Here is a 19979-nt window from a genome sequence, read left to right as displayed (position 1 = left end):
TGGGGTTTTTCTGCTCTTCTCTGGTAGCTGTGGTAAACCAGCACCTGGATGCAGAGTGAAACTGGTGGACAAAGATACAGAAGGCAATGGAGAAATCTGTTTCTGGGGAAGGACTGTTTTCATGGGTTATTTAAATATGGAAGACAGAACAAAAGAAGCCTTTGATGAGGAGGGGTGGCTGCATTCTGGAGATTTAGGAAAGCTAGACAAGGATGGCTTTCTCTATGTCACTGGAAGAATTAAAGGTAATAGGCAAAACCTTGCTCTCTGTTTATGGTAAATGTTCAGCACTATTCAGTCATCTCTCAGTTGTCCATCTAATGAAGTGTCTTTCCTCTAATACCGGCAGCATTGCCCTAACAGGAAGGTAAAATAAACTTTGCTATGAGAAAACCACAGTGTGCTCTGTGTTCAGGGAAGGTATCCCTCTAGTCTGTAGTAGGTGGAGATAACTCAGTTCCTACAACCAGGCTTTCTATCTCCCACACCTTTACTCAGTATTAATTACAATTAGAAATATAAACTACAAACACAGGTTTAATGTGTCATGTTTGATTTGAATGATATCATTAAGATGTCCAGTCTCCCTCTGAATCTTGCCAGTGTCTTAATTGCACATTAGAATGTTTAGGGGGGAAGGAGAGGCACCCTCTGCTACAGAGAAATTGGTGCTGTAGGTCAGAGGTTGCTTCCTCTGGTGTCTTAGGTTAAGTGTTTGCAGAGACCAGAGCTGAAGCTGGAGAGCAGAAGGGAAAGCTCCAGCTGAAGCAATGCACTGAGGTGTTACCACAGGACACTGGCTGGAGGCTCATGAGACTGAGACTAGTCATTGCTGACTTGGAGGCTTCCCTCATGGTATGTATTCACACAGTGGGATTGGTCACAGGCACGATGTAACTGAGGAGGATTTAAGAATTGAGTAAATATCATCTTAGAGCTTCAGATGAATCACTAGGGAGATAACACAGATGAGTGAATTCGTCACAGGTGGCATCATGTCCTGCTAGGAATCAGGACTGAAGTATTAATAGCCTGCACCAAATGCAGCTGTCTTGATTTTAACTTTTCTTGTCTGATTCATTTTCCTTTAGCACAGCAGTAACAACCCCTTGTCTCAATTCATAACATTTGTGTTTCTCTTCTATCTGGCTGGATTGCTTAACAGCAGTTACTGTAAATGACAGGAAAGGTAGACAATCTGAGATAAAATAACCATATGTCCAGTTTCACTGAAGTTTGAAATCCAAGTCCAAATAAGGACAATGAAAAACTAAGGGCCAGAGAGATTGGTAGAGGATCTGAGACAAAGACAAGACTATTACAAAAGGAGGGTGGAATGAAAGGAAAAGTTAGACTTATAAAAGCCTGTCTCTGTTATTTGTTGGAGCATGTTCTGAACTGCTGCAAAGACAATTATTTGAGCACAACTGGAAGTCACCAATATAACATAAACAAAGAATTGCAATTTACTTAGAGAATACTCAAGTTTGTAATAATTTCATGGAATATATATATTACACTTCAGGACAAATGTTGTTTTTATCAAGCCTTCCTCCAGTAGTAACTTATTTTTGTCTGACCTCTCTTGGTGGATTCGAGAATTGGTTTTAATCACAATAACAATGAACAATGAACTTGCTTTTTGGTGAGATAGCAATAATAGAATAGTGGTTGAATCCTATGCTAATTTGGAAGAGATGATCCCTCAAAGAAAAATTCCAGTTATGTAACAGCCCCTTGAGAATAAGCTGTTACTGGATAATGTAAAAAATATCTGGAGCAAATATACTGAGGGACAGCTGAGAACTTGAGCACACATTTGAAAAATAGTAGCATTTTTGTTTTGAAGATAATTAATAGGATTTGTGGTATTTGAAAAATATTATCTTGGAAAAAACACCTCGTATTTTTTATGTCAGAATAAGAAGAGCAGGTTGAGCCAGACATCAGCCTGATCTCTGGAATTTATTTGAATGCAACTAATAGCCTTTCTTTTTTTACCTAGATTTAATTATTACAGCTGGGGGTGAAAACGTGCCTCCAATTCCAATTGAAGATGCTGTTAAAAAAGAACTTCCAGTTGTTAGTAATGCTATGGTGATTGGAGATAAGAAGAAGTTTTTGTCAATGTTCCTGACGCTAAAGGTAAACCAGTTTTAATATTGCCTTCAGGGAAGTTATACACCTGCACCTAACAAAAGAAGAATAATTTTGAACCATTTGTAAAAAGACCTAAAATTAGATAGGAAGATACTAGCAGTGGGAAAAAATATGTAGCAACTACAGACAAATCCTGCTGGCTCTAAACCTAGGGTTACCTGGTCTGCTAAACATCCACATATTTACTGCTGTTTCTCCTACATGTACAATAAGAGCTATTTTCCATTTAAATGCAAATTTTTATATAAGAAATGCTGGGAGGTTGAGAAGTCTTTGTTACAGAACACAACAATATCTTTTATGCTTACACATGAGCAAAACCAACAAATGTTTCTGTTATGGGCAAACTCAGAAACCTTCCAACAGAAACATTTCTCTGCAATTTGTTATTTTTATAACACAAGAATGATGACTGTGGAACAAAATAATTAATAGCCTTGTTGTGGTATAAGCTTCAATTGAGAAATCACTGTTCTCCTGAAACATTTGCAATTCAGTTCTGTGAACATACCTAGTGAATGCCACTTAGGTGTTTTGAAGTTGTTTACCTCTATGACTGATACTCTCTATCTTCAGGTACAATAGAAATAGTAATTTAAGAAGTCTAGGGACAGTTCTATCTCAAGCTGTTTACATGACACCATAATAATTCCATTGAACATGAGCTAAATGTTTCCTTGTAACAATGGAGTCATTTGGAAAATATGGCAGAAATTCAAGGTCAGAGATGGACTCTGTGGCCTAATTCATTCACACGTTTTAAGTCTGTTCATGACATCTGCATATAAGCCGAAAATATTTACATTGGTAGCCAAGTGGAAAGTAAAGCCCTTCATGATCTGTAGGTGTTTCTGCTTTTTAAGGCTTACAGAATGTTTGTGTGTTTATCCTGAGCCTTCTTCCCAAGGGGGAGGGCCTGGTCAGAGAACCTGTTAATGCCTTTTAAGAGCGAATGTTTAATGATTCACTTCATTTGATATTTTAGAGTGTGCTGGACCCAGATACATCTGACCCTACTGACATTCTCACAGAGCAAGCCAGAGACTTCTGCCACAGGAGTGGTAGTAAAGCCACCAAAGTGTCCGAGATTGTGGCTACAAGAGACGAGGCGATCTACAGAGCCATCCAGGAGGGAATCGACAGAGTCAACAGCACTGCTACCAACAGGGTTCACTGCATTCAGAAATGGATCATCCTGCCAAGAGATTTCTCCATTTCTGGGGGAGAACTAGGTAAGACTTACTGTTTTATCTTGAGGTACACAAAGTTAAAAGGCTGCTAATCTAAGAATATTCAGTAGAGGAAGAAAAAGTGGTTATGTAGTGTGTGGTAACGAATACAAAAATTGGAGTTTTTGCTGTGCACACATTTATGAATCTGTGCTCATTTGCATGTAGAGCTCTTAAATGTCAGATTGTTTTGGGTAATTAAGCAATTTTGGTAAATTCCATATGCATTAAAGTATTAATAACTTCCTGTAATAATACTGAAAGTGATGCCTGGAATGGCTACCTAGAACAGAGGCTAGACAGTTAAAAGAGAAAGGATAGGTTTTTATTGAAAGGCTTTTACAAGGGGTATCTTGTGAATGCCTTTCAATAAAAGTGCAGGGGTGTCACAGAGACTACACCCAAGATGGACAACCATCACATATTGTTTGGTCAGTTTGCATATTGGAGGTTAATGTCCAGTTACAGCTTCGGGCAGTGGAGTCTCATTCCCCTAGTTTGCCCCCTGCCTCCCTACCACTTCACTGTAGTTTACATGTTTCAGGGCCTGTGAAAATAAGGTAGCCTTGGGTTTCAGGCCTAGAGAGAAACTGTTTTTTCTGAACTAAGTGGGAGAACAGTAGCTGATAGGCTGTGGAGTTTGAGAGCTATACACGAAAGCAGTCCTGATCTGGAAAACATAAAAGCTAAAACTTAAGGCATCAAAAGTTTCTCCTTAAAAGAAAACAAAAAAAAGCAGCAAGATAGTGAAAGCCTGATAATGAGCCCAAAGCACATTACCAGGCTCTTTGAATAAACTGGGAATCATTTAAAAGCTTCCAAATACGTATTTTTAGCAAAAAACCAGTAGCCAGTTACCACTTTATCTGCAGCTCCCTTTGAAGTCCTCATGCCTACGTGGAGGCAACCTCATGTATCACACTTACTTCTCACTTTTAGCATTTATCTGTGCTGAGAGGGAGGTGTGTTCTTCCCAACAGGCTCTTCAATAAAAAACTCAGGCACCAAAGCTCAAACTGAGTAGGAATTTTTGTTCCTATTTCTGGAATTGATTCTCCCTCTTTTAAGGTCCCACAATGAAGCTGAAGCGACTCGCTGTGCTCGAGAAATACCGAAATGAAGTAGACTCCTTCTATAAAGAATAAAAAGTGTTTCCTCCAAGCATTAAGAAAGATCTGTGAACAAAAGGAAGTATTTTCTCATCAAAAGCATTAACAAAGATTTTTGCTTTAAGTTTGTAGTCTATTGAACCAAACCACTTGAAAGCTGCTGTCAATTTAATTGTTCCTGATACTCACCTGATCATTTGTCCTCTTTTTACAGAAGCATTTTTCTACAGTGTGTCCATTCTCTAATACTGCTTTTACTTTATGACCTTAATGACTAAAACATCTTTCTGTCTTGTATAAAGCAGATATAACTAAATCCTCTAGATTGAAACATAACAAGTTTTTTATACAGTCTTCCATTTTTTATTTTTTTTCTTTTGTTCTACAGGATGTTTCCTGCAGCTCATGATATATTTAGCTAGATAGCAGTACTACCTAATGAAACTGTCATACCACTCCAGTGATAATTATTAAAAAAGTTTAAAAAATCAAAAGGGCTGGGATATTTTTTCCCTTCCCAGAGAACACTTTCTTGTTCACTAACACATTTCAGAACCTGAAGACATTCTTGTTTCTGTAATGCCTAGAATTCACACTTCTGTGAACATAGCAGTTTGCTTCTTAAGTCCATGTTGGAATAAGCATTGTTATTTCTCATAAAAACAAATAATCAGAAGTAGGGGAATAGCTTCCTAAGACTGAAAGGCACAAAGGAATAACTACAGGAGCTCTCACATTAAAATGCTATTACAGAAACTTCTTTAAAATTGTTTACAGTGCTATTCTTTGAGCAGTGTTTGTCAAGTGTGTATCTGTATGTTCCAGTATTCACATTGCACTAATTCTGACAAATGTGGGCTACATTTCTTCTTACCCATATGCAAAATAAATCATATTATGAGAAGGAAATGCTTGGCATGAAGTTGTCTAAAGGGTGTGCTGTAAGTGATCTCTGGCAGACAGCTCTAGTAGCTCACACAGGCAAGGCAGGCCACAGCCCGTTATTGAGACAAAGAAATGAGGCAGAACAGGATAAGGTTTCCATAAAAGTTCCATTACCAATCTCACACATCTTACAGACCTAAGATTTGTTGCAAGTACCAATAATCAGCTCAATATATAAGACAAAACAGCAGCCTAGGATTATAAAAACAAAACGAGCAATAGGACTTTGAAAAGTTTATTCTTCCCCATTTTGTGCGCAATGGTAATTCAGAATTTATTTAACAATATTAATCTGAAGGAAACAAGGAAGCAGCAGCTGGGAAAACACAGAAAGAAATGTTGCCCTATTCACAAAAAGCTGAGTGTGGGAGGAATAAATCTCCTCCAGCATGTTGTCAGACTGTATAAAAAAGCTGGAAAGCTGGGATGCTTACTTTAGAGAGTGACACAAGAAGTTGTTACTCCAAAGTTGTTTTACTTCTGAAACAACCAGCCCTAAACAGTCGTACTAGATATTACTCCACTTAGTTGCTTTCTATTAATAAAATGAAGCTGTAAGAAGCCTGCTTCTGGCAGGAGGGATAATCCTGTGCTATACTAACAAGTATGAAAATACATATTTACTTGTCAGGTGCAAGAATGGCAGCAATACCTTGATAGTTACAGATCAGAATGACTCGAGGGACAATCTGCATCTGATGGGGAGGCAAAGGGAGGGCAACGAGTTGCTTTTGCACCCATTAAGCTTAGTAAGCAAGGAAAAAATAGATTCAGATCCCCTTGAATAGGGATGAAATGTATTTCTGGAACATAGGCACCAGAGCCAAACCGCTGATCTGTCTTAATCCATTTAGGACTTGTCTCTTACATTCAGTTTCTAGAATAAAATTACTAGTCAATACAGCACGACACACTGAGCAGACTGTGCAGAAACTACAACACAAAAAGCATTCCAGCCGAAGTCATGAAATATTTAGTGTAAATTTGTAAAGTTAATACTTTCCTCTCACGATATATGGTGGAAGTAATTTTGTGTTGTTTGCCCTCATTAGAACTCTATTGTAAAGTGTGTTTCAGAGAGGAAAACTTGTAAGAATTATTTTGGTATATAGATTTGAAAAATAACTTCAGCATTAATTTTCACCCCTTGTTAATGGTTGTAAGTTTGTTTAAATACAGAAATAGATTAAATCTCTAGAATTTAGTATTTCTTAATTCATGCCTTTTGTGGGCAGGGCTGTATTTCATCAATCACCAGAGTATTAAAGTGGTTTTCTTGTTGCTTCTAACACAAAATTGCTATTTTAAGTTATTTCATACCCGTTTCTGTGCATGAAGGTCATCTTGTGCTACTCTTAGGCTGAAAACCTATCTTTTTAATTTCAACAAGATCAATAAAGTAGGTTTTAAACATTAAGGTGCATTTATATTTCACTAATCCGTTACTGGTTTGTTTGCCTAATTTTTCTATGTGGAAAGTAAAACTCTCTAATTGAAATATTAGACAGTTACAGTGCCAATAAAGGAATTCACTTACATAAAAATGTTCACCAGATAGAAAAAAATAAATAAAACAAAGCACTTGGAAAAGTCCACCGAAAGCAGGCACAAGCATCATTTGTAGCCATTTGGACTAGATTTATTAATGGAGAGGCCTCAGCTAAAAAGTTTGCTCTCAGGAGATAAGCAAACTCTATGCATGTGGATATCAGGTTACATATATTGTACTCTGTGACATGTCCTTCCAGAGTCCTCAGCAGCAGCAGGAGCAGGTTTAGTCTTTGTCCTGTACTCGGCGGCAGATCTCCTCTGTGAATTCCGAACACTTGGCGTTGCCTCCCAAGTCTTTTGTCAAGACCTGAAAGAAAGAAAGAAAAATCATAACCTTACTGAAATGTATTATGGGGCCAGTCTTGTCTCTGAACAATTCTGGATGTTCTCATGATATGTTGTCTATGGATGGTAAATAAGGTGAGCAGGAATACATCAAGTTTGAGTTCTGAATCCCATAGAGACTTTGTCAAAAAGGACTGTGCAGGGAGAGAAAACCTGAGTATCCATATAGTACTTATAACATTACTAGATTTGAATGTGATTTTAACATGGTTTTATCCTAACTACAGGAATAAAGTGTGTGTGGTCAAAGCTCTACAAAGTGCTTTAATGGTGTAATTAATGATTAAGTATTTACATTTCAGTAAGAAGTTTGTCCTTTGGAAGTAAAATTCATATATGAAGGCTCAGCACAAGGACAACTAATTGAGAGTAATTCAGAAATATTTGGTCTTTTTTTAAACAAAACCCATGCAGAACAAGCACACATAACTCTTAGTGCTGCATGTTAACAATTCTCAAAATTTGCTTCATTTATTTAAGAGAGAGGAAATACAGAGTTCAAAATCTCTTTCATCAAGTACAACTCCTGTCTGGCATCATGAAAACAGTAAAATAAAAATAAAAAAGTGGGCAACATTACTTGCATTACTCCATTACATTACTCCAACCTAGCTAGATTAAAGCACTCTAGGAGATAATTAAAATTATTAGTTTCCCTCCCATACACACGTATCTTAATTAACTTTTTGAGGGGAAGGAAGGAATAACAAGCAAGAGAAGCAATCATGGTTACTATTTTAGGATCTTGTAATTTAAATTGCATTATGGGGCTTTTCAATTAAAAGATTGTCTCCATTGTGAGCATATAATTGTAACATTGTAAGTAGCCATGTCACGAAACTTGGACTGTTATCTTCCATGGAATTACTGACCTGCTGATGGAGGATATCATTTCCAGAGCAGTGAGTGGGAACTTTACAGGAGCACCTCTTTATTCAGTTGTAAGTTTAGATTTTAACTGGCTCCTACATACAGCAAGATAGCTGCAAACTTACAAAATGATGACAACTTTTGGTTTCAGCATTCTTGTTACTTTTAATTACAAAGCAGCTTCTCATGGTCCTGCCTAAAATAAATGAACCAGCATGACTAGCTAATCCTCTTTAACTGCAATCTTCAAAATCTTGACAACTATGTTTTCAAGAGATGGACATGAATTTAGAAGAGTGAACCAAAAATGGTAAGACCACAAATTTGTCATGTTTCAGAGCATAAGTCCCCTCTCCCCCCAGTATCCCATCTGAGTCCTTAATCTGAAGACACTCTCTTCCAAAGAGAAACATATACAATTCTCAGAGAAAAAAGTTAATACTGGATAAAAACTGTTCTTTTCTAGTCAAAAATGAGTGAAAGCCATAAGAATGAAAAAAGAAAATAATTGAGCTGAAAAAATAGAAACAGAAGTATTACAGTCAGTACTGAAATGCTATACAAAGTGGATGATGAAGCCTGGGAAAGGCAAATGAGTGTCCTTCACTTCAGGATCCAGATATCAATATATATGCTTTGTAGGTTTCATAAACTTTTTAAGTGAAATGCTAAGAGTTGCTTAAAACTCTGATCCCCTTCTTGAAAAGCAGCCATCCAGTTCACTATTCTGGAGTTCATAAAGCTGTGGAAATCTAAGATGAGCATTGCTGAGACAGAAGGAATGCTACAGCCTGAACCCTTATTACTGCAGGGCTATTTAATATCACCAAAGATAACAGAATTACTGTCTGAGGACAGTGGCACTGCTCATGCAACAAGCTAGCTCAGCAGGCCATCCCCCACCCTGGTGTGAATCTTCCATGTTAATTCTTGCTTTGATAGGACATGATTTTAATTCAGTGCATTTATTTGCACACCCACACGTTACCTTTCCATCTTTAATTGTATCAAAGCAAGCTGACTCAATCTTGGAGGCGTGTTTGTGCATTCCCATGTGGCGCAGCATCATCACAGCACTCAGAAGGAGGGCAGTTGGATTTGCCATGTCTTTTCCTGCAATGTCTGGTGCTGTTCCATGAACCTAGAAATGAGAGTAAACCTATCTGTTATGTCATTAGGGCTGATTAAAATGTCCTAGGCAATTGTGCAAGCAACCTCAGCCCCAGGTCTTCATGTTAAAACAGGACTTACTTTGCTGTGATACAGTCAGTGGAAAGGAGATACCAAGGCCCAAATCAATTCAGTTCAAAGACCTCAGAAAGGGAAAACTAGGTCACCTAAGACCTTTAAGTTGAGCCCATCAAGTTCTATTTCATAGAATGTATTTATAATACGAAAAAGTGGGAAAATAAAGTATCGGCCAAAAACGGATATGCAAAAAACATACATGGAATATTTACTTGAACCAGTCTCTCAGGGTAAAGCTTGAGAATCTTCACAGTAAAGAAGAGTTCTAGGAAGAGCTTTGTTAGATAACTGTCAGCCACATTGTATGGCATGGAAAAGTTTCGATTCTCAAGCTGAGACAAAGCTATCACTGATCTCCCTTTGTGTGTAACAAGAACTTACGGATTCAAAAATGGCCACGCCATTGGCGCCAATGTTTCCGCTGGGTGTTACTCCAAGACCCCCAATGAGTCCAGCACACAAGTCACTGAAAAAAAACCAACCACCAAATTAAAGAATCCATGAGTTTTTCCATATATGGTTTCCTCTCTGCAAGGTATTAAAATATTTTTGTTTATCAATCAACTGCAACTATAACTTAATTTATACACCTGTACAGTCTGAGAATAATAAGGAAAAAGAGCAGATGCTGTTAGCCACCTGTACCCCATCAGAACATTGGAAAATTCTTAGAACTTAGCAGAAGATAATGTAATAAAGGAAAACTAAAAGGAAATTCCAAATACTAGAATAAAGCTGATAAGACACAGGCAAAACAAGAAGTACTAGAAGCACAGCATATGTATAGAAGTCTCAAAAACTAATTATGTACAGTTCCCTGTAACTATACAAAAATCCTACTTCCTCTGAAGGGGCCCAGAACTACTTTTCATATGTAAATTCCTTCTAAAAATGTGGAGGAATTTTGCTCAGGTAGGTGAATTACTGGTGGTTTTGTGGCGTACTGTGTGCAGCCTAAGGAACGTTTTCCAAGTGACACCAGACTAGCTTTTCCCCTCTTTATTCAACAGCCTGCAGGTCACAAGTCTGCCATTAGCAGATCATCAGATATAAGCAATCTGTATTTGGTTTCCACCAGAATTACCATGGGGAACAACAAACCAACTGTGCCTGTTATCATCCTGTAAGCCCCAAGCTGAACACACTGATTAACAAAGCTCTTAAAACTCTGTTTCACATCCATTCACATCAAACTAAGCTAAGTTAGTCCTTAGCTTAGGACTAACAAGGAGAAAAGTTTGGATGACTTTGCAGAACAATATTTTAAGCTAAAAATAAACCACTTAAGTTACAAAGAGCCTGGGGAAAAACTGAATACAGTCTGCATTTGTCACTCTAAATATTTAATGCTTAAAGAGAAGAGATTGTCTTCTACCTGTTCAGTCTAAGGAATATACCTGGCATTTTGTTCATACTTTTAGAGCAGCAGGTGAGACCTCACCCAGTGGTGGCAGTGTCCTCTTCAAGAACAGACTCAAATTTATTGAAAATTTTTAGAATGATGAAATTTTTTATGGACTTTCTATGAGAACTTTAAAATGGTTGACAATGAACTGTCTGAAAGGGTATTGGTGATGACACTCCTCTGATTTGATCTCTCTTAGTTAATACACAGTAAGAGCTGCTGTGAGGGCCCTGTGCACACCTTCACCAATTCTTAAAACAAGAGGCATTAGTCAGAAATCTGATTTTTCTTAGTGTGCACAGCCTTATCACAGAGAGAGTGCTGTTTTAAGAGAAGCTTAAGAACCAGTTCTTCTTATACTTAAGTTACCTTTAAATTTATTATCTGTACAAAACCAGGAGATGGATTCTAACATGTGAATAGTCAAACTTGTAAATAAAAATTCCAGTTCAGGATCTTTTCTCAATCTCTCCTTAGAGGTGTGAGAAGAAACTATTTTACATAATACACTTAATAGTCCAGATTTAAACACTTAATTTTACAGGTGTTTAATGGAATTTACCAAATAATTTTACAGATGGAAAATGTGTGCTGATAGGTTTTGCCTTCAAGACACAAAGAACCTCTAGTGTTAATGTTATTCAAATATAAAATTTAATTTGACAGTAAGAAAAAGTAATACATAAAGCAAGAGCTGGCAGAATATTAAGAGGCCACACATTTAGTTCTTCAGTGACTATGCAGACTGATTTAAATGTATGATGAGCTCCCTGTGTACATCATAGTCCCACAGAACCCTACACAATCTTTATTAGTGCTGAGGATGAGAAAATTTTTCTCCAATATCTAACCAGGCATTCATTCTCTATTTCAATGTAAGCCATTATATTCTTCACACTTTTGGAGAAATTTCTGTCTGTACCATCTGAACAATATTCACAGCCTCCATAAGCAGAAACAGATTTTTTAAAATAAAAAGTACATTCTCATCATACAGCCCCTCCCATTAGTGTACTAGTAATTGAAGCAGTTAATGTCTGTTAAGAAGTCTAAGTGCATAAGATGATCTGACTTGCATATGACCTCAGTGATTGTTGGGAAAGTATCAGTATTTTACATGTTGGGGGTTTAAATGAAAATCTCCATACCTGAGGATGTCACCGTACAAGTTTGGCATAACAAGCACATCAAATTGAGATGGATCTTGAACCATCTAGAAGGAAGTATATTTTCATTCAGGTTAAGAATTTAAACTAAAAAAAAAAAATAAAAATAACCACAACTAAAACATAAATACTCACATTCAGACATACAGTATCCAGATACATTTCATTAAATTTAATATCTTTACAGTTTTCTGCTGCCTCCCTGCATTTTCTCAAGAAAAGCCCATCAGACATTCTCCTGCAATTAGACAAGCAAGAGAATATTGCAGTTATTGTAAGGAAGCATTACTGGAGATAAAGAAAACTGCAAGCAACAGAGGTTTAATTAGAATTCAAAGACTTGATTTGTGACTATTTATCCCTCCTAAAATATTTCTGTATCAGTAGTTTTAACAGTATACATTGATTCTCAGAAGGACTTACATTCATTTATGAAAGGCTTAGTGAATTTGTGAAGGTGATGTCACACAATATCACATGTGTTATGACTCAGGTCAGTTTTAAGTGGTGTGGCAACTGCAAAAGACACCAGCCACTTTCATCCTCAGTTTTAAAATTAATTTTCGTTGTTTAAAATTTCTAAAATAAGAGGTTTGGGAGGAAGGATTACTACAAACTTGCTAATAAGAACATTAGTACACAATTACCAAAGCATCAGTATTGCCCATTTTTCTTAGGAGGCATTTACTTGAAATTTTCCCATTTTACTGACTCCGAGTGCCATCAGCAGAAGTTTCACATTTGAATAAGACTTAAGCAATTATTTATGATTAAATTTTTGCATATTTTCTTTTTGTTTTTCTCAAAGTAAGTGTCAACATACATGATATTTGCCTTGTGCACAGCAGTCACGTGGCTTCTCTGATTGTTTCTGGCATACTCAAAAGCAAACTCTGCAATGCGCTTGCTGGCTTCCTCTGTGATCAGCTTGATGCTTTGCACAACCCCATCAACAATCTGAAAGACAGGAAATGCATCAGCAGTGCAAGTTCATTCTTCCCATTTGGAACCAAGCAACAGAATTCTGAGTGAGGCAGAATGTATTTCACAATGGAGAAACTTTTTTATGGGTGCCAAATGTAAAAAAAAAAAATCCCACTGAACCCCAGTGAGATGGGCAAAGTTAGCAGTGCTGTGTGGGAACCCAGGACATCCCTCTGGCTGTCCAGGATGGCCAGGACCCCTGCCAGGGGGCTCAGAAGCCCTGGCACAGAGCCCAAAACACCTGTGGGTTTGATCATGACCCAACCTTAGATGAAGATCTGCAAGCCACAATAGTTTAAGTAGAATATTAGTGAAATTATCATGGGGTGGAAAAGTAGATTTTAGGGTTTTTGGTATGGGGGTTCAGGAGGCAAGATGGAGGGAACTGGGTGTGTCCAGCCTTTCTGCTTCTTCTTCTTGGCCTCCATCTTCTGCTGTGATGTTGGCACTCACAGATTGGTTTAGAGTAGAAGCTCACTGTCTAACATAGGTGATGGGTATTGGAAAGTAATTGTAAACATTGTATACATAGTTTTTAGTATAAAGACATAACACCACCCTGGGGCAGGCAGAGTGCCTGGAACTGTCCTGCTGGACGGACCTCAGCAGGACAGGAGAAAATTTTTTATAGATAAGACACAATAAACACCCTTGAGACTGAGAAATGAAGAGCTCAGACTCATTCTCCAAGTGCCTGGGCTGGGAAAAGAGACTTTTAACAATCTCAGGGTGGCAGTGACCCAGAAAGGCCCTGAGAGTGCAGCAGCACAGCAGCAGCAGAGGCAGCACCCACCACGTGCTCGATGCCGCTGTACTCGCCCTCGGTGTTCTCGCGGATGGTGACGATGTTCACGTCCGTGTAGGGCGTCTTGTAGCCCTCGATGGACACGCACGGACGCACGTTGGCGTAGAGGTCAAAGGTTTTACGCAGCAGCAGATTCATTGATGGGTGCCCTGCAGCAATTGGGGTCTTCAGAGGCCCTACAGGAAAAAAGGTACACGAGGATGAACAAGAAAATAAACCCCTCCATGGATCTGAGAGCAGAAACTATAGGTAAGGTTGGACTCCTACAGAGGATCTCCAAACTCCTGTTTAACCCTTATGCTGCAATGCCATGTGAATTCTCTGTTCTGTCAACTACTGCACAGGCACATTCATCAGTGGGGTAAAGGCCAAACTGTGAGCCTTACATGGAACAGATTTTACAAAATGTATTCATTAAAACATACAAAGGTACTGTTCATTAGTAATGTAGTTATTGCATACTGTTGTGTATCTTAGGAATGCCTTCTGTAGAGAGTCCAAAGGTTGTTATGTACCCAATTATAACTACAATAACTGTCAAACTAAGGGCTTGGAAATTGCAGGAACCTTTCCTGCGAGGACTGTTCCAAGATTACAGACAACTACCTGCCAGGCTCTCCCCTATTTTATTGTGCTACTCTGGCTTTACATCAAACTCATGAGAAACACAAAAGTATTTATTATCTGTGTATTAACCCCTAAAATACCTTTTAATCCCATTTTGTTTTTATCCATGGATTCTTTGGCTTCTGGGGGTATCATCCACTTCCCTCCTGGTCCTTGGATAGCCGTAACATTCCTCTCTTCCCACTGAATAGGTGCCTAAACACACACAATCTATGTTAACTTTCATGTCATAACTTTGCTTCAAGTTTTAACTATCACAAGAAGGTGTGTAAGGAATTTTGTCCAGGCCTTTCTAAACAGTATTTTCTCTGGTGAGTGAGGGTTTGAACTAAAGTAATTTTTGAAAAATGTAATTAAGTAAGTGGAAATTAAATAGTGTGAGCAAATCATCATAAATGTGAATACCACAATGGCACCCTAGATGTCATATACACAAGTGCTATTTCTTTAAAGGTTTCAGAGCTATTGAGTTCCTTGTATACAAGGGACAACATTTTAAAGCTGGATTCATTGAGGACTCATCATCCCCACTGACTGGAAGACTGTGTATGACATAGATATGTATCTGTTATCTCACTGAAAATCTGCACATGCTCCACAATGCTTTCTGAATTTGCATTCACCACAGGACTCTAAGTGGAGATAGGCTGCCACCCGTTCATTTCATCAGGAACGACCACAAAAGAAAAGGTACATCAATAAAGAAACTTCACGTTTTCAAATCCATGTTGGATAGTTGTAATACAAAGGGAATATAATATGCCTGGATACTGTTACTAATGTGGAACAATTTAACAGGCATCTTGCCTGAAGAGCTGCATTTCCTTTCAAGGAAACTTGACAAGCTCTAGTGAAGGTTCTCAGATAGGTAGGGGAAAGTTGTTGGATACAGTAAGTTTTCATCTCACTGAAGTGAATGTGTTTGGCAGCACAGCAATTGGATTGCTAAAATGAGCCAATCCTTTCACACACACTTTTGACCTGCACTTGAAGTCATAATAAATGAAAGAACATCCTCTGTCAGTTGCTCAGGATTACTACATCAACAAGGTGATTTCACATGACACCGAGTTCGTGTTTCCAAAAATCAAACACAGCATTTGCTCTCAAGTCTTTCCTCCTCTGTCAGCTCTGCCAGTTTCAAGGCGTGCCTTGCTATCACATTCCTGTCAGTTATTAGCTGAAGCTTCAAACTCTTTCTATTGGAAAGAAATTTTAATAGCTTAAATATGACTTAATCTCTTAAAAGAGATTTTAAGCTTTTTAAAATATGCCTAATTAATATTTTTTGCTGTAGTTCAATTTGCAATGCTTATAGCAAGAAAATATGACTTACTTTGGCAGCATCAAAGATCTTCATGACAGCAGCAGAAATCTCAGGTCCTATGCCATCTCCTGGGATTAAAGTTACTGTTTGTACCTAAGTAAAGAAATATCAGTAGTACAACAAATGAATGTTTGTTTTCTACATAGAAAACATCTTCATGTGTTGGAGGAACCAAGTAACTATTAGAAAACAGAATAAATTTTCCTTTACCAAATATTCACTATGAAGAACAGCAGTCCTGGACAGGAGAAGGACTGGCTTGCTTTCCAAGGGAGTGTACAAATGTTTTGAGAGAAATGTTTAAAAATTCACCTACTACCTGTTCCTATTTCACAACAGAGGCTGAATGTGAAAGGCAGATTCCTGCTCAGTACTACTTGAAATTAATTAATGTAGCATGCTTTCCTCTGGAAATCTGGAGAGCAAGTTGTGTTACCTAGTTATGGCTGTGTTACACATATGTCTACAATATTATCAACATGCTGCATGATACTGACACATGCTAGAAATGATTACATATATGAAAAGATACATTCACCTTAAAAAAAAGGTCATGCCAAGCTAAACTTCTCAAGTGACCTCCTAAAAATCTCAGACCCATTTTAAACAATACAAACTTATTTACCTGTCATAATGTCCTCAGTTTTGTTTCTTTTATCATTATCAAACAAGTAAAAGAATGCACAGCTGAGGCTCAACAAATAGAAGGAGAAGAATGTATTCTTCTTTGAAGAAAAAATAAATTACGATCACTGTTCTAAGGGTATGTGCTCCAGCTCATTTTGTTTTATTTAAAGAGATCCAACAGCTTTTATGGGCTCATTATTACCTACAGAAAAGGCAGCTCACATACATTATTTGAAAAACCCCCAGCAGAATCAACTCACAGGCCAGAACTTCAGTATGTATTGACAGACTGATTTTTTAACTTTTGAGCCAAAGAAATTCACTGTGCACAACAAAAAACCAGAGCTTCAGATAAAAGAACACTGCTGCTGAGCAAGCTGTCACTGATGAAATGCCTTGAGAACAGTATAGTGCTGTCTGTCAGCACTGCAGGGCTCCACCTGAGCCTGAAACTGTTGTGTTTTCACTAGAACCAGGGGTGCCTCACATTCTGATTCTTATACTCTATAAGTGACCCTTCAGTTTCTTTTCTAACTTTGTACCTGCTGTTCTACAAAACTTATCATGTTAGATAAGTTCCTCTAAAAGCCACAGTTCCTCTTTAAGATTAAGTCCGGCTTAAGAGTGCTGAGCCCTGCTCCTGTCTTCACCAAAAAGAAGGCCCATGGGCACTTCAAACACATACACAAAGAAGAAGGTAAAACATCTACAGGGAAATTCACAACGTCTAAGATAGTTTAAAGAGGACCTTGAAAAGGCAGAATTTTAGATGCAAGGAGTTCTAAAAGCAGCAGTAAAGTAAATCTAGTGCCTAGAGGGAAGTCTGCAAAAGAAAGAAAATGAGAAGCTTCTCAACAATCTTTCTGCTTTGCCCAATATATATTTGCTCATTCCCAGATGAATTCCAGAAGACTGGCTTATGTCTGTATTTTGTGAAAACTTTCCACACCACTTCTATTTTTTGCTAGAGCCTTTTATATTCTCACATTGATGTGCAATTGCCAATGACAGTGATTAACTGATATAAATCCAGGATGGCATTAAGAGCACGCATGTTCACTTGTTTGACCCTTATTTTTTGGGAACGTAAGAATAACAACAGTGATCTTAAAAATTTCCAAACCTGCTTATTGAGAAACTTCTTAAAAGAAAAAAATGGGACTATTATACTCACAGCATTACCAAAACTTCTGGTCACCTTTTTTTGGCTTTTGAAAGCACCTAGCAATCGAGAAACCTGCAAAAATCCAAAGCAAAAAGATGCTCTTTTACTGCACAAACGGGATTTTACAAGTTTAACAACATTGCAGCAAATCTTCTTTTTAAAGTGATATTGCTTTAAATCTCCTATCTCAAACTAGTATAAAAATCCAAATGAAACCAGAGTACCCAGTGCTTTGCCAAGTTGCAGTCGAACACTCAGAGCAGCAACGCCTTGTGGGTATTCTTAGCACAAGGTGAGCCCAGGACAGCCGTGCTTTGCCCCATGCTCCTGTCCTGCCTGGGGGCCCCTGCACCCCACCTGCAGTCCTCTCACACTTGATGTTGGAAGCAAACATGCAGGAAAGCAGCAGCTCTAACTAAACACATCATATGCTAAGGACAAAGACATGCGGAAAGCAAAGTGAAAAACCAAACGCTTCACTGGACAGTATCTTTACACATTTTAGGTGATGTTTCCAAAACTACTTTACATTTTAGTGTCACTTCTTCCATTCAAACTGTGGTGAATTTTGTTCTTCTACCTTTTATACCTGTAGGTGTTGTACTGTTGCCTTCTGCATGCCTGACGGTTTTTTAAAAGTGGAACTGAAATGCACACTGAAGACAAAATTCACCATACCAACAAGTCTACACATCACAGTTAAAGAATTACATTTTCTGAGTATTCTGAACTGGCATTAAGCTTCAAAACTGGGTTGGTATCTAAGCTTGGGCTCTTGCCCAGCTGAGCACCATGGACAAAATCCCTACCCTGCAGAAAAATCACAGCCTCCCAATCTTAACCTCTCTAGGATTATTGATGCCTCTGGGACTTAAGAGCCAGAAGACTTCTAACTGCTCACCCTACTTCAATTCTGCCATACTCACATATGCAGGCTGTCTGCAGCTATCAGGCTAGAAATGACTGACAATTTGTATTCCTCTCCTGTCCCACCTGCATTTGTTATTTCTTTACTGACAGAATGGTGTGTAGCAAAAGGAACAAACTATGTTGGCACCAACAGAAACAATTAAAAATAATACAATTCTCATATTGTAACGATAATAATATATTATAAAATAATATAATTATTGTATTGCAATGAACACTGGGGGAGAAGTAATCTAAGCTAGATCTATTTTTACTTGTAGCCCCACACGAGATGTACAAGGTCACTGCAACAGGCAAGCAGAGTTTACCAAAGCAGGCCCTATGGTTGAGGATGAAGGCAGAGCAATCAAATAAAAATGTGAGGCTGACTGTACAGGGTGTTCTCATGGTACAGTTCCTGCACAAAGAATCAGGATTCACATTCCAGAGTAGCCCTGGAAAGGGCACAGTCTGTCTTGTCAGAAATCACGGGCCTAGTACATTATATTGAAGTTCAACATTGGTAACACCAACAAAGAATCCACCCAAGGAAAACTGATCCATTCTGACCTTAAAGTCACGTGTCAGGATTAGCTCTTGAGAGTTCTTCCTTACTTTAGCAGATAAGGTTAAATGGGGCGGCCCCAATGACTTTGCCTCAAAAGGTACAAAATAAATTTCATTTACTCAAGGCAAAAACCCTTATTTCCGTGACATCCCCGGGATAAGGCCTGCGTTTCAGAATGGTTCAGAGCTGGAAATCCCAGAGGACAGGTGTGGGGACCAGAAAGTGGCCAGCCAGAGCCCGGTACAGTTCAGCCCCGCCGGCTCTGCAGTGCCCGGTCCCGCGGGCTCTTTGCGGCAATGGCGTTCCAGGCTGTGCTGTCTGCCCCGCGCGCACCGGGAGCTGCCCGCAGCCGCGGTGGTCCCGCCGCTGCTGTGACCTCTACGGCGCGACCTCTCCGCAGGCCGCTCCGAGGGATGGTGCGGCGCCCCCCCGGCCCGGCCCGCTCGAATAACGGCCCCCATGGCCCCTTCCCGCCGCCGTCCCGGGGAGGGGGGAGGAGGAAGGAGAGAACCCGCGAGCGCCGCGGGGCCGCCATTCGGCCCGAGCCCCGCGGCCATTCCCCCTCGGAGCGCTGCCAGGGCCCGGCAGCACTGCGACCTTGCGGCCGGGCGGCCGCGCCTCAGGCGCCACCAAGCTCCGGGCGCGTTCCGGGCGCCGCGGATTAGGGTCCGGCCCGTCCCCCTGCCTACCGTGGGCATCCACGCGGCCGCGGCCATGACGCTCCCGGGCACCGCGGCTGCCAAGGCCCGAGAGCTCCGCGCCCGCCGCTAAACCGGAACCGGCGCGCGGGGAGCGGCGGCCCCGCCCCGCTCCGCGAAGTCCCGCCCCGGGACCGCCGCTGCGGCATCCACGCGGCCCTTCAGCTCCTGCCCGCCGATGCCTGAGGCAGTCCGGGCCTCCTCTCCGGCCCCTCGGCTCCTGCCCGCGGCCCCCTGAGGC

The 19979-nt window shown here is 39.6% G+C and overlaps 2 protein-coding genes across 4 annotated transcripts in view; one reads left to right on the top strand and one right to left on the bottom strand.

Annotated features, from left to right (window-relative positions):
* The window catches only part of ACSBG1 (acyl-CoA synthetase bubblegum family member 1), a 41729-nt gene extending 34128 nt beyond the window's left edge, over nt 1-7601 (top strand). For 2 of the 3 annotated variants that reach the window (XM_071441739.1, XM_071441740.1), the window contains exons 11-14: nt 28-245; nt 2006-2145; nt 3146-3392; nt 4458-6860. In XM_071441739.1, coding sequence (XP_071297840.1) covers nt 28-245; nt 2006-2145; nt 3146-3392; nt 4458-4534 — 682 coding nt within the window. In that variant the 3' untranslated portion in view covers nt 4535-6860. Of the gene's footprint in view, nt 1-27; nt 246-2005; nt 2146-3145; nt 3393-4457 lie in introns of all 3 variants that reach the window. The other variant, XM_071441741.1, reaches the window with a different exon arrangement.
* IDH3A (isocitrate dehydrogenase (NAD(+)) 3 catalytic subunit alpha) lies at nt 7061-19888 on the bottom strand. The gene is made up of 11 exons (XM_071441743.1): nt 19730-19888; nt 17573-17635; nt 15781-15864; nt 14525-14639; nt 13806-13993; nt 12852-12985; nt 12164-12266; nt 12011-12075; nt 9839-9923; nt 9198-9350; nt 7061-7301 (listed from the first exon to the last, which is right to left on the bottom strand). Exons 1-11 carry the CDS (start codon nt 19754-19756, stop codon nt 7218-7220), a joined length of 1101 nt encoding a protein of 366 aa, XP_071297844.1. The 5' UTR covers nt 19757-19888; the 3' UTR covers nt 7061-7217.
* Nucleotides 19889-19979: the final 91 nt, after the last annotated feature.

This window comes from Agelaius tricolor, unplaced genomic scaffold (genome assembly GCF_023055355.1).
Source record: "Agelaius tricolor isolate 1412-34295 unplaced genomic scaffold, bAgeTri1.0.p SCAF_16, whole genome shotgun sequence".
NCBI classification, from domain to species: domain Eukaryota; kingdom Metazoa; phylum Chordata; class Aves; order Passeriformes; family Icteridae; genus Agelaius; species Agelaius tricolor.
The sequence above is the reverse complement of the archived record's forward strand: the minus strand, read 5'-3'. Positions and strand labels throughout refer to the sequence as shown.

What these genes read in the sequence shown, in the direction of transcription:
- IDH3A (XM_071441743.1), bottom strand. Translation starts at nt 19,756, where the DNA reads ATGGCCGCGGCCGCGTGGATGCCCACG. An exon ending in CGGCCGCGTGGATGCCCACG is followed by an intron (nt 17,636 to 19,729) that starts GTAGGCAGGGGG and finishes GGATTTTTGCAG; the next exon opens with GTTTCTCGATTGCTAGGTGC. An exon ending in TTGTACGGTGACATCCTCAG is followed by an intron (nt 9,924 to 12,010) that starts GTATGGAGATTT and finishes GTTTTTTTTCAG; the next exon opens with TGACTTGTGTGCTGGACTCA.